Genomic DNA, 15,364 nt, shown 5'->3' with positions numbered 1-15,364 from the left:
CAGCCAAGTACATGTTGGCCTCAACTAAAAGTTTATGGTTTATATATATATACTCAACAAAAATATAAACGCAACACTTTTGGTTTTGCTCCCATTTTGTATGAGATGAACTCAAAGATCTAAAACTTTTTCCACATACACAATATCACCATTTCCCTCAAATATTGTTCACAAACCAGTCTAAATCTGTGATAGTGAGCACTTCTCCTTTGCTGAGATAATCCATCCCACCTCACAGGTGTGCCATATCAAGATGCTGATTAGACACCATGATTAGTGCACAGGTGTGCCTTAGACTGTCCACAATAAAAGGCCACTCTGAAAGGTGCAGTTTTGTTTTATTGGGGGGGGGGGGGGATACCAGTCAGTATCTGGTGTGACCACCATTTGCCTCATGCAGTGCAACACATCAACCTCGCATAGAGTTGATCAGGTTGTCAATTGTGGCCTGTGGAATGTTGGTCCACTCCTCTTCAATGGCTGTGCAAAGTTGAGACGACGAACTGGAGTCAGGTCGAGACCCCGATGAGGATGACGAGCATGCAGATGAGCTTCCCTGAGACGGTTTCTGACAGTTTTGTGCAGAAATTCTTTGGTTATGCAAACCGATTGTTTCAGCAGCTGTCCGAGTGGCTGGTCTCAGATGATCTTGAAGGTGAACATGCTGGATGTGGAGGTCCTGGGCTGGTGTGGTTACACATGGTCTGCAGTTGTGAGGCTGGTTGGATGTACTGCCAAATTCTCTGAAACGCCTTTGGAGACGGCTTATGGTAGAGAAATGAACATTCAATACACGAGCAACAGCTCTGGTTGACATTCCTGTTGTCAGCATGCCAATTGCACGCTCCCTCAAATCTTGCGACATCTGTGGCATTGTGCTGTGTGATAAAACTGCACCTTTCAGAGTGGCCTTTTATTGTGGGCAGTCTAAGGCACACCTGTGCACTAATCATGGTGTCTAATCAGCATCTTGATATGGCACACCTGTGAGGTGGGATAGATTATCTCAGCAAAGGAGAAGTGCTCACTATCACAGATTTAGACTGGTTTGTGAACAATATTTGAGGGAAATGGTGATATTGTGTATGTGGAAAAAGTTTTAGATCTTTGAGTTCATCTCATACAAAATGGGAGCAAAAACAAAAGTGTTGCGTTTATATTTTTGTTGAGTTTATATAGCACCCTTACCACCACTCTATAATACTTGTACTTTAGAATGGAAGGGTGCTTTTAGCAGAACTTTTAAAATAAAAAAGTGTGCAATGTGCTACTTTTGAATTCATTATTGAATATGGTGCATAATAGTTAGATTACTCATGACTAATCTCAAAACATCATGCGATTAATCACGATTAAAAATTTTAGCCATTGCCCAGCACCAAGGGCACTGAAAAGAGGAGAATAAAGAGAAGAATTCTAGAGGCCCATGACTGACAGGAGCCCAGAGAGGCCCCTAATACAATTATAATACTGACAAAATAATATGACACTTAGTTTTAAACTTGCAATCATACATATATTTTATTTACAATGTATTGACAACAGAGTTTATTTATTTTGAAAACATTTCTCAATGCTCATCCCACCCCCCCCACCCCCACTCCCCCGTATTTACGTAAAATGGTTCAGTCCACCTGCTGATCCGTCAGACTGCTGCTGAAACTTTTCATACAGCAAGTGCAGGAGGAGAGGTAGGACAGCTCATAGCTCAGAGAGCAAAAGAAAAGAAAAGAAAAAAGCTTAGACAGGAGGAGAAAGAGTTGAAGGGTCACCAGAATATCACCCAATTCTTTCATGGGTGGGGTGGATCTGTGATGGAAAGTTCTGGAACATTAGCCTGCTGTCTGTTCCTAACTTTGTCCATAAAATATATAACTTTTCTCTCCATATTAGCTCATATTTCTGAAGAAAACTCTGGATGTATGCATTTCACTGTTGTTTTATTTAAATAATCTCATCTCATCTCATCTCATGTCATCTTCAACCACTTTTCGAGGTTCGAGTCGCGGGGTATTTAAATAATCCGTGCAGGCAAATGTTTGCTCAAAAAAGGACTCATGTTCTGCACAATCCCCTCCACTCCACCTTAACGAGTCCAGGAACCCCAGAGGTGAGCAGCTGTGTGTAGAATTAATCAATTATTACGGAGAAAAAACATTAAATAAAATAAAAAAAATTGTTCTGAAATAAAAATGCCTATAGGCTGTATTTATTTCAGAACAATTTTAATGGTTTAAAATCATCACTGATGATCTGCATCAGGTATCACTGAAATATAATGTTTGGTCAGTAGTTTGGGACTCTCATCTCCCTGCTTTGCAGTAGGAACTGAGAACATTTCTAGTGCATGCAGACTGGGTGACTGATCTCAATCCAATCTGAGAAATATTTACATTTTCTGGAAATCAGAAGATTAAATAGCAATATATGTATTTTTGTCCATCGAGAATATAAGTCTTGAATTTTCAGTGCTCCCCTACCAAGTAACTGTCAAATCACATTTTCTTTTCACAAATATGGGAATGATAGTCAAAAATAGCATTAAAATGCATAGTTTTATGTAAAACAGTATAAACAATTTTCCACCAGCCAAGCGGCAGCCTATGGGAAGACCCACTACAATTTCTCTACATGGGGCCTAAAATCACCACATATATCCAGCTGTTTGTGTATTCAATTCAGTGTAAGCACTGATGTGTGTTTTCATGAGTTTTGTCATCAACAAATATAACATCAAGATGTGCTCCCGGTTAAATGAAAAAGCAATATTTACCCATGTTATTTTACATTAACAGCTCATAAACATAAAAGATCCATTGTTTGAAATTCAAAAGTACATTTGCTTTGCAGTCTTGGTGAACTGTATATTATAACTTATTAATAGAATTACACTTAATGATAACATCATGCATGATAAAAATCAAGTGACATCATGATTTTTTTTAAGCTCCCAATTTCAATTCAATTTAAATTTATATTCATTTATATAGCACCAAATCACAACAAAGTTGCCTCAAGGCGCTTCACACACGTAAGGTCTAACCTTACCAACCCCCAGAGCAAGCACACAGGTGACAGTGGTAAGGAAAAACACCCTCTGATGATTTGAGGACAAAACCTCAAGCAGACCAGACTCAAAGGAGTGACCTTCTGCTTGGGCCATGCTACTGACACCATTTAATCAATCAATCAATCAATTTTATTTATATAGCGCCAAATCACAACAAACAGTTTCCCCAAGGTGCTTTATATTGTAAGGCAAGGCCATACAATAATTACGTAAAAACCCCAACGATCAAAACGACCCCCTGTGAGCAAGCACTTGGCGACAGTGGGAAGGAAAAACTCCCTTTTAACAGGAAGAAACTTCCAGCAGAACCAGGCCCAGGGAGGGGCAGTCCTCTGCTAGGACTGGTTGGGGCTGAGGGAGAGAACCAGGAAAAAGACATGCTGTGGAGGGGAGCAGAGATCAATCACTAATGATTAAATGCAGAGTGGTGTATACAGAGCAAAAAGAGAAAGAAACACTCAGTGCATTATGGGAACCCCCCAGCAGTCTAAGTCTATAGCAGCATAACTACGGGATGGTTCAGGGTCACCTGATCCAGCCCTAACTATAAGCTTTAGCAAAAAGGAAAGTTTTAAGCCTAATCTTAAAAGTAGAGAGGGTGTCTGTCTCCCTGATCTGAATTGGGAGCTGGTTTCACAGGAGAGGAGCCTGAAAGCTGAAGGTTCTGCCTCCCATTCTACTCTTACAAACCCTAGGAACTACAAGTAAGCCTGCAGTCTGAGAGCGAAGCGCTCTATTGGGGTGATATGGTACTATGACGTCCCTAAGATAAGATGGGACCTGATTATTCAAAACCTTATAAGTAAGAAGAAGAATTTTAAATTCTATTCTAGAATTAACAGGAAGCCAATGAAGAGAGGCCAATATGGGTGAGATATGCTCTCTCCTTCTAGTCCCCATCAGTACTCTAGCTGCAGCATTTTGAATTAACTGAAGGCTTTTCAGGGAACTTTTAGGACAACCTGATAATAATGAATTACAATAGTCCAGCCTAGAGGAAATAAATGCATGAATTAGTTTTTCAGCATCACTCTGAGACAAGTCCTTTCTAATTTTAGAGATATTGCGTAAATGCAAAAAAGCAGTCCTACATATTTGTTTAATATGTGCATTGACCAGGTTCTGTGCTAGGACCAATTTTATTCACTTTATACATGCTTCCCTTGGGCAGTATTATTAGACGGTATTGCTTAAATTTTCATTGTTACGCAGATGATACCCAGCTTTATCTATCCATGAAGCCAGAGGATACACACCAATTAGCTAAACTGCAGGATTGTCTTACAGACATAAAGACATGGATGACCTCTAATTTCCTGCTTTTAAACTCAGATAAAACTGAAGTTATTGTACTTGGCCCCACAAATCTTAGAAGCATGGTGTCTAACCAGATCGTTACTCTGGATGGCATTTCCCTGATCTCTAGTAATACTGTGAGAAATCTTGGAGTTATTGTTGATCAGGATATGTCATTCAAAGCGCATATTAAACAAATATGTAGGACTGCCTTTTTGCATTTACGCAATATCTCTAAAATCAGAAAGGTCTTGTCTCAGAGTGATGCTGAAAAACTAATTCATGCATTTATTTCCTCTAGGCTGGACTATTGTAATTCATTATTATCAGGTTGTCCTAAAAGTTCCCTAAAAAGCCTTCAGTTGGTTCAGAATGCTGCAGCTAGAGTACTGACGGGGACTAGCAGGAGAGAGCATATCTCACCCGTGTTGGCCTCCCTTCATTGGCTTCCTGTTAATGCTAGAATAGAATTTAAAATTCTTCTTCTTACTTATAAGGTTTTGAATAATCAGGTCCCATCTTATCTTAGGGACCTAGTAGTACCATATTACCCCATTAGAGCGCTTCGCTCTCAGACTGCGGGCTTACTTGTAGTTCCTAGGGTTTGTAAGAGTAGAATGGGAGGCAGAGCCTTCAGCTTTCAGGCTCCTCTCCTGTGGAACCAGCTCCCAATTCAGATCAGGGAGACAGATACCCTCTCTACTTTTAAGATTAGGCTTAAAACTTTCCTTTTCGCTAAGGCTTATAGTTAGGGCTGGATCGGGTGACCCTGGACCATCCCTTGGTTATGTTGCTTTAGACGTAGACTGTGGGGGGGTTCCCATGATGCACTGTTTCTTTCTCTTTTTGCTCCGTATGCATCACTCTGCATTTAATCATTAGTGATCGATCTCTTTTTCCTGGTTCTTTCCCTCAGCCCCAACCAGTCTCAGCAGAAGACTGCCCCTCCCTGAGCCTGGTTCTGCTGGAGGTTTCTTCCTGTTAAAAGGGAGTTTTTCCTTCCCACTGTGGCCAAGTGCTTGCTCATAGGGGGTCGTTTTGACCGTTGGGGTTTTTCATAATTATTGTATGGCCTTGCCTTGCAATGTGGAGCGCCTTGGGGCAACTGTTTGTTGTGATTTGGCGCTATATAAGAAAAAAAGTTGAAGTTGAAGTTGAATGACATATCCTGATCAAAAATGACTCCAACATTTCTCACAGTATTACTAGAGGTCAGGGTAATGCCATCCAGAGTAAGGATCTGGTTAGACACCATGTTTCTAAGATTTGTGGGGCCAAGTACAATAACTTCAGTTTTATCTGAGTTTAAAAGCAGGAAATTAGAGGTCATCCATGTCTTTATGTCTGTAAGACAATCCTGCAGTTTAGCTAATTGGTGTGTGTCCTCTGGCTTCATGGATAGATAAAGCTGGGTATCATCTGCGTAACAATGAAAATTTAAGCAATGCCATCTAATAATACTGCCTAAGGGAAGCATGTATAAAGTGAATAAAATTGGTCCTAGCACAGAACCTTGTGAAACTCCATAATTAACCTTAGTCTGTGAAGAAGATTCCCCATTTACATGAACAAATTGTAATCTATTAGATAAATATGATTCAAACCACCGCAGCACAGTGCCTTTAATACCTATGGCATGCTCTAATCTCTGTAATAAAATTTTATGGTCAACAGTATCAAAAGCAGCACTGAGGTCTAACAGAACAAGCACAGAGATGAGTCCACTGTCTGAGGCCATAAGAAGATCATTTGTAACCTTCACTAATGCTGTTTCTGTACTATGATGAATTCTAAAACCTGACTGAAATTCTTCAAATAGACCATTCCTCTGCAGATGATCAGTTAGCTGTTTTACAACTACCCTTTCAAGAATTTTTGAGAGAAAAGGAAGGTTGGAGATTGGCCTATAATTAGCTAAGATAGCTGGGTCAAGTGATGGCTTTTTAAGTAATGGTTTAATTACTGCCACCTTAAAAGCCTGTGGTACATAGCCAATTAATAAAGATAGATTGATCATATTTAAGATCAAAGCATTAAATAATGGTAGGGCTTCCTTGAGCAGCCTGGTAGGAATGGGGTCTAATAGACATGTCGATGGTTTGGATGAAGTAACTAATGAAAATAACTCAGACAGAACAATCGGAGAAGAAAGAGTCTAACCAAATACCGGCATCACTGAAAGCAGCCAAAGATAACGATACGTCTTTGGGATGGTTATGAGTAATTTTTTCTCTAATAGTTAAAATTTTATTAGCAAAGAAAGTCATGAAGTCATTACTAGTTAAAGTTAAAGGAATACTCGGCTCAATAGAGCTCTGACTCTTTGTCAGCCTGGCTACAGTGCTGAAAAGAAACCTGGGGTTGTTCTTATTTTCTTCAATTAGTGATGAGTAGTAAGATGTCCTAGCTTTACGGAGGGCTTTTTTATAGAGCAACAGACTCTTTTTCCAGGCTAAGTGAAGATCTTCTAAATTAGTGAGACGCCATTTCCTCTCCAACTTACGGGTTATCTGCTTTAACCTGCGAGTTTGTGAGTTATACCACGAAGTCAGGCACTTCTGATTTAAAGCTCTCTTTTTCAGAGGAGCTACAGCATCCCAAAGTTGTCTTCAATGAGGATGTAAAACTATTGACAAGATACTCTATCTCACTTACAGAGTTTAGGTAGCTACTCTGCACTGTGTTGGTATATGGCATTAGAGAACATAAAGAATGAATTATATCCTTAAACCTAGTTACAGCGCTTTCTGAAAGACTTCTAGTGTAATGAAACTTATTCCCCACTGCTGGGTAGTCCATCAGAGTAAATGTAAATGTTATTAAGAAATGATCAGACAGAAGGGAGTTTTCAGGGAATACTGTTAAGTCTTCAATTTCCATACCATAAGTCAGAACAAGATCTAAGATATGATTAAAGTGGTGGGTGGACTCATTTACATTTTGAGGAAAGCCAATTGAGTCTAATAATAGATTAAATGCAGTGTTGAGGCTGTCATTCTCAGCATCTGTGTGGATGTTAAAATCGCCCACTATAATTATCTTATCTGAGCTAAGCACTAAGTCAGACAAAGGTCTGAAAATTCACAGAGAAACTCACAGTAACGACCAGGTGGACGATAGATAATAACAAATAAAACTGTTTTTTGGGACTTCCAATTTGGATGGACAAGACTAAGAGTCAAGCTTTCAAATGAATTAAAGCTCTGTCTGGGTTTTTGATTAATTAATAAGCTGGAATGGAAGATTGCTGCTAATCCTCCGCCTCGGCCCGTGCTACGAGCATTCTGACAGTTAGTGTGACTCGGGGGTGTTGACTCATTTAAACTAACATATTCATCCTGCTGTAACCAGGTTTCTGTAAGGCAGAATAAATCAATATGTTGATCAATTATTATATCATTTACCAACAGGGACTTAGAAGAGAGAGACCTAATGTTTAATAGACCACATTTAACTGTTTTAGTCTGTGGTGCAGTTGAAGGTGCTATATTATTTTTTCTTTTTGAATTTTTGTGCTTAAATAGATTTTTGCTGGTTATTGGTGGTCTGGGAGCAGGCACCGTCTCTGCGGGGATGGGGTAATGAGGGGATGGCAAGGGGAGAGAAGCTGCAGAGAGGTGTGTAAGACTACAACTCTGCTTCCTGGTCCCAACCCTGGATAGTCACGGTTTGGAGGATTTAAGAAAATTGGCCAGATTTCTAGAAATGAGAGCTGCTCCATCCAAAGTGGGATGGATGCCGTCTCTCCTAACAAGACCAGGTTTTCCCCAGAACCTTTGCCAATTATCTATGAAGCCCACCTCATTTTTTGGACACCACTCAGACAGCCAGCAATTCAAGGACAACATGCGGCTAAACATGTCACTCCCGGTCCGATTGGGGAGGGGCCCAGAGAAAACTACAGAGTCCGACATTGTTTTTGCAAAGTTACACACCGATTCAATGTTAATTTTAGTGACCTCCGATTGGCGTAACCGGGTGTCATTACTGCCGACGTGAATTACAATCTTACCAAATTTACGCTTAGCCTTAGCCAGCAGTTTCAAATTTCCTTCAATGTCGCCTTACAAAACAATTTACAAAACGAATATACAGAAAATTTTTCAGGTGCACAGGATGGGAGGGTTACAGAAGTAGACACCACACCCATCTCTGGATGGAGCGGCACCTCAAACAGAGAGAAAAAACAGAATCAGGCATCAGAAAGATAACAAATACAGTATAATTTGTCAACATTAAGCAATAAGAAAAACAAAAGAAATGCTAAGGTGATCGCCGGCCACTAGCCCTAAGCTTCACTAAAACACCCAGAATTTAGATAAATTTGAGGCCGTGAACTGCTCTGTTTACTAATAAAATGAATTTAAAAGAGTAAAAAGCATAGTAACATACTACGTCAGTATGCTAGCCATACAAAATGGAAAATAAGTGCGTCTTAAGTCTGGACTTGAAAGTCTCTACAGAATCTCACTGTTTTATTGATGCAGGGAGATCATTCCACAGAACAGGGGCATGATAAGAGAAAGCTCTGTGACTTGCAGACTTTTTACTCACCCTTGGGACACTAAGTAGCCTGCACCCTGAGAATGCAGAGCCCAGGCCAGTATGTAGGATTTAATTAGGTCAGCTAGGTAGGGAGGTGCCAGTTTGAGCAATTTTATAGGCTAGTCGCAGAACCTTAAAATCAGATCTCACTGGGACTGGAAGCCAGTGAAGCGATGCTAAAATAGGTGTGATGTGGTCAAACTTTCTACTTCGTGTCAAAAGTCTGACAGCAGCATTTTGAACCAGTTGCAGACCCCTAATGCTGGACTGCGGTAAACTAGAAAAAAAAAGAACACTGCCGTAGTCCAATCTAGACCAGACAAACGCATGAATCAGGGTCTCAGCATCAGGCATAGACAGGATGGGACGAATCTTTGCTATTCGCAGGTGGAAGAAAGTACTCCTCACAACATCTCTAATGTGGAGGTCAAAGGATAATGTAGGATCAAAAATTACCCCAAGGTTCCTCACTTTGTCAGTGTGATGTATGACACACAACCGTACCATATCACCCCAATAGAGCGCTTCGCTCTCAGACTGCAGGCTTACTTGTAGTTCCTAGGGTTTTTAAGAGTAGAATGGGAGGCAGAGCCTTCAGCTTTCAGGCTCCTCTCCTGTGGAACCAGCTCCCAATTCGGATCAGGGAGACAGACACCCTCTCTTCTTTTAAGATTAGGCTTAAAACTTTCCTTTTTGCTAAAGCTTATAGTTAGGGCTGGATCAGGTGACCCTGAACCATCCCTTAGTTATGCTGCTATAGACTTAGACTGCTGGGGGGTTCCCATGATGCACTGAGTGTTTCTTTCTCTTTTTGCTCTGTATGCACCACTCTGCATTTAATCATTAGTGATTGATCTCTGCTCCCCTCCACAGCATGTCTTTTTCCTGGTTCTCTCCCTCAGCCCCAACCAGTCCCAGCAGAAGACTGCCCCTCCCTGAGCCTGGTTCTGCTGGAGGTTTCTTCCTGTTAAAAGGGAGTTTTTCCTTCCCACTGTCGCCAAGTGCTTGCTCACAGGGGGTCGTTTTGACCGTTGGGGTTTTTCCGTAATTATTGTATGGCTTTGCCTTACAATATAAAGCGCCTTGGGGCAACTGTTTGTTGTGATTTGCCGCTATATAAATAAAATTGATTTGATTTGATTTGATTTGACACAAGCCTAGGCTAAACATAAGATGGTCAAATTGATGCCGATGTCTCACTGGACCAAGAACCATCATTTCAGCCATATCAGAGTTTAAAAGTAGGAAGCTGCTAGACATCCAGCTTCTCACTGATGGAAGGCAATCTTCAATATGTGGATGAGATCACCAGCAGTTATCGGCATGTATAACTGAGTATCATCAGCATAGCAATGAAAGTTAATCCCAAAATGCGGCAATACATGCCCAAGGGGGGCTATATAAAGGGAGAAAAGCAGGGAGCCTATGACAGACCCCTGTGGAACCCCAAATTTCATGTCACTAAGGTTAGAGGTAGAGTTATTGTACAAAAACACAGTGAGAACGACTGACATCAACCATGCAACGGCACTCCCAGTAATCCCAAAATGATTCTCCAGCCTATCAAGTAGAATATGATGATCCACTGTATCAAATGCAGCACTGAGATCTAACAGCACCAAAATCTGAATCCATTGCAAACAGAAGATCATTAACCACTTTAGTGAGAGCTGTCTCTGCGGAATTATCTTTTCTAAAAGCAGACTGTAGTGGCTCAGAAACATTTTTCTCAGTAAGATAGTCCACAAGCTGCCATGAAACCTTTTCCAGAATTTTAGAGCAAAATGAAAGATTTGATATTGGCTTATAGGTTTTCAATGCACTAGGATCAAGATTAGATTTATTAAATAATGCTTTAATCACTGCAGATTTGAAACATTTTGGAACAGATCCAGAAGTTAACGAGAGATTAGTAATTTCCAGCACATTCGGCCCAAGAGTGGGCCACAGGTCCTTAAACATTTTGTTGGTATAAGATCAAATAAACAGGTTGTACTTTATGTAGACATTGCCATATTCGTCAGCACACCCAGTGAGATACTATCAAATTCTGTAAATCTAGGTAATACCTCAGTAATGGCACCCACCTCAATAGCAGGGTGTAGTGGCTGGGTTAAGGCATGCTGGGATATGTTTAACTGAATGTCTTGTATTTTCTTCTTGAAGTAATCCAAGAAATCTTGTGCTGTAAAAGGAGAGTGACTTGCAGGTGGTTGTCCATGAATAAGTGTTGCCACCGTGTCAAACACGAACTTTGAGCTTGTTTTTGTTGATCAAATCAGAGTAATAGGTCCTCTTTGTAGCCAGTAGTGCATGCTTATAGTCTAAAATAGCATCACGCCATGCAAGGTGGAATACTTCTAATTTTGAACAACACCATTTCCGTTCTAGACCTGTAGCCTTATGCTTGAGGTCACGCAGGTAATCACTGAACCAAGGTGACTGTTTTGGGGAGTGCGTGGTTTTAATAAAGGTGTTGCAATCATGTCGAGTGTAGTTTTGAGCGCTGAATTTAAACTGTACACAAGACTGTCTACTGATTGGGCATTTTCCACATGTGAAGCTAAGATATCAGGCAGTCTGGCTTTGAGTTCAGTCGTAGTTGATGTGTCACCGCAGCGATAAATAAGGTTGTTCCACTAAACACGGCATCGAAACTATAAATCTAATATGTGCGTGATCAGACTCCACTGATGCAAGAGGCATGATGTCAATATTCATGACAGCAATACCACCTCACAAGTAACTCAAGAATTTATTATTAATGAAAAATGATCTTTTTATGTTTATCATTTGATCACAAATAAATCTTTGCACAGCTACTTTTAAAACAAACCTTACTGTTGGAGACAAACCTTCAGCAGCTTCTAAAATTAATTACCAACCAGATTTTGATGCATTATTCTGTGTATTACCCTTTCTTCAAAATATTTCAGTGTTAAGTTTCAAACCTTTTTGCTGCACTTGTTGGCAGGTGTCAGCTTAGTTTACATTTTCAAGCAACAATTCTTCCTTTAATCTTTATCATACATAAATCTGAGCTTGTCTCTTGAAAGCATTAAATCTCCAGAGTATCTGACTGTTTTATGGAATACATATCCAAAGGTGGCACAGCACTGAGGAGAGAGAATGAGAGTGACTGAGGGAGGCTTAAGCTTGTGCAACGATTGGTGGGAATTTCTGTATCCAATCAGACTCCTAAAGCTGCTTTTAAAAATCTGTTGTATCTCAGTTTCTCTATATTTGCAATATATGTATCAGTATAAATCAGCCAGCAAGAATTCTCCAGAAACCACATCCGTACTAAGATAGTTACAAGCTTTGTGACGTCTTTAAAGCTTTGAAATCAAATAATGTTGTCCAGATCAATCAATCAATCAATCAATTTTTTTTATATCAGATCCAACTGATAAAGCACTGTACTCTTTTTTTGAAAGAACAGATATAAATTAGATCAAGCAGCAAATAGAGAGAAGCATTAAAGCATGAAAAAGGTCACAAAATAACCGTTGATGCTGGCTGTTCCATCGCTTAAACACACCCTGTCAGGTTCACATTTATGTATTATTCATATTTCTATAGAAGGTTATTTTACTTCTGATGATGCTGAGAGGAGGACAGCCTCCTCCAACATGTTCACAGTCACCAAACTAACCCTGATGGTCGGATCAACCGTTTTAACAACCGACTGAAGCAGCAAGAGACATTTTACATAACCGTTGTTGTTTCTTGTTGTTTTTTGTTGTTGTTATTCTTATGTTTGACCACAAATTAAATAATTAATCCAAAGTTACATACCTTGCGTGAAGACGGCAATAACTGCGGTAAGAACTACCTGCAGGACTCTCCAGCTCTGGTGGTTAAGGTTCATTTTGGCACGCAGCGCGTCTCGCAGCTGTTCCACGCACACTTTCCACTGTCCGCGGTTTGATCCCGTTTCACCAGCGCGTGGAGTGCATCGAGTCCTCCATCTGTGCACTTTGCACACTTGACACAGTCTCACCTGTGGGAGTGTTTTTTGCAGTGGAGTCCGTGGTGCAGGCTGTGCGAGCAGCGCATCGAGGTTTACTGTGTGCGTAAAAGTTGTGCGTAACCACCCTGCGAATCCAGAAAAGCTCCCGAGGGTTCACAAAGTGAGAACTTTGCGGCTTGAAAATACGTGACGAAAGAATATGAGTTGATCCAGAACTGAGCCGATGTTCCCGTCTGCCACCGCGGCTGTGCGGACTTAAAGGGTTGTTAGCGGATCACTGGCTGTCCTGCGCGCAATCCTCTGGCCACTGAACTCATCATCTGTCACCGTTCATCCGCTCACAAAGCCCACGGCCAGGATGTCGGGATTAACTCTCCGCTGGCGGAGCATCGTGTGAGAAGAAACCATCAAATCTTTTATCACCATCACATAATAATGCAGAACCAGAGTGGAAGGCGGACTTATTTTTCGCCTCAAATGTTTGAGGCGTGGGGATAAAAGGATGAAACAGCAAAATTCCAAAAAAAAAAAAAAAAAAAAAAAAAAATAATAATAATAATAAGATCACATTCACAATGTGATTAAGAGGTCATATTAAATTAATATTAGTGTCTTACATTTGCTAAAATTGAGAGGTTTTAGTGTTTTTGTGCCTGTGACTTTATAGGTGTCACATTGTGTAATATCTTTTTTTTTTTTTTTTTTATTGAGTGGTTGATGTTTCATTTCAAACATTTCAAAAGCCCCACGATTATATAAGTGTGCATGTAGACTGCAGTTACACCTAAACATAACTTTGACTGGAAACAGCTTTTGTGACATATGTAACAGAAACCTGTATCTGATCTCCAGGGGCACTGGGTGCAAATAGGCAGGGCAGGCAATTGCTTTGGGGCTCTAGCTCCCCCAAGGGGCCCCAGAGGGCAGACTATCTTTGAACCAATTCAGAACCACAACAGCAGTGAGACAGGGAAAGGTATACCTTCACATTCACAGCACAGTTGGCTGTCTTACAGTCTCTGACAGGGCGCCACCCCCCCCCCCGCCCCTCACAGAAAGTGCTGTGTTCTTAAGTAAAAAACAAGAGCACGCTGCTGCACCACACCGCAGCATCACCTCTGTCAAAATGAAAAGAAGTTATCTTTCTAGAAGTGAAAAAATAAAATTAAAAAGGAGGAAGAAGAGAAAACAAAACAAAACAGTTTGTCCAGTCAAGTTATTCAATTTAAGGCACCAACCCACCACCAGGGGTGTCAGACTGGGGTGTGGGGGGGGGTGGGGGGGGGTAAAGGGTACTGTGTACCCAGGGCCCAGAGCATGGGGGGGCACAACAAACTGGCATTAAATACATTTTTGTGTTGCATGTTATTAATGTCCATACAATTCATGTTGTAAAAGAATATAATTAGAATGAATGTATAAATGTTGCAAAACATAATTCTGCTCTAACAATAATATTGAAAGATCTCTGAGGGCACTTCCTCCCCTGCACAGTTGTACAATGGTTTAGTCCAGGCACACAGGTGACACCAACCCCCCCCCACACACACACACACATCCCAAACGGGATCTGTAAGAAAGAGGAGGTGGTTAGTAGTGCTGAAACAACTAATCGATTTAATCGATTATCAAAATAGTTGTCAACTAATTTAGTCATCATCCATCCATCCATCCATTTTCTTCCACTTTATCCGGAGTCGGGTCGCGGGGGCAGCAGCTCAAGCAAAGCCGCCCAGACCTCCCGATCCACACACACCTCCTCCAGCTCCTCCGGGGGAACCCCAAGATGTTCCCAAGCCAGCCGAGAGATGTCAATCAATCAATTTCAATCAATTTTTTTTTTATATAGCGCCAAATCACAACCCCAACGGTCAAAACGACCCCCCTGTGAGCAAGCACTTGGCTACAGTGGGAAGGAAAAACTCCCTTTTAACAGGAAGAAACCTCCAGCAGAACCAGGCTCAGGGAGGGGCAGTCTTCTGCTGGGACTGGTTGGGGCTGAGGGAAAAAACCGGGAAAAAGACATGCTATGGAGGGGAGCAGAGATTGATCACTAATGATTAAATGCAGAGTGGTGCATACAGAGCAAAAAGAGAAAGAAACAGTGCATCATGGGAACCCCCCAGCAGTCTACGTCTATAGCAGCATAACTAAGGGATGGTTCAGGGTCACCTGATCCAGCCCTAACTATAAGCTTTAGCAAAAAGGAAAGTTTTAAGCCTAATCTTAAAAGTAGAGAGTAGGACACGCTGGAGGGAGTAGTCCCTCCAGCGTGTCCTGGGTCTTACCCGGGGCCTCCTCCCAGTGGGACGTGCCCGGAACACCTCTCCAGCGAGGCGTCCAGCGGGCATCCGGAAAAGATGCCCGAGCCACCACAACTGACTCCTTTCGACGTGGAGGAGCAGCGGCTCGACTCTGAGCTCCTCCCGAGTGACCGAGCTCCTCACCCTATCGCTAAGGGAGCGCCCAGCCACCCTGCG

General features: G+C 41.4%; 1 protein-coding gene across 1 annotated transcript in view; it reads right to left on the bottom strand.

The window, feature by feature from the left end:
* Positions 1-13,092, bottom strand: part of LOC117510142 (transmembrane protein 132D) — a 223,538-nt gene extending 210,446 nt beyond the window's left edge. Inside the window, 1 exon segment of the mRNA XM_034169755.1 lies at positions 12,710-13,092. Within this exon segment, the coding sequence (XP_034025646.1) occupies positions 12,710-12,782 (73 nt within the window). The 5' untranslated portion in view covers positions 12,783-13,092.
* Between the last annotated feature and the right edge of the window lie 2,272 nt (positions 13,093-15,364).

The sequence above is a fragment of the Thalassophryne amazonica genome, chromosome 5 (assembly GCF_902500255.1).
Source record: "Thalassophryne amazonica chromosome 5, fThaAma1.1, whole genome shotgun sequence".
In the NCBI taxonomy this organism is placed as follows: Eukaryota; Metazoa; Chordata; class Actinopteri; order Batrachoidiformes; family Batrachoididae; genus Thalassophryne; species Thalassophryne amazonica.
The sequence above is the reverse complement of the archived record's forward strand: the minus strand, read 5'-3'. Positions and strand labels throughout refer to the sequence as shown.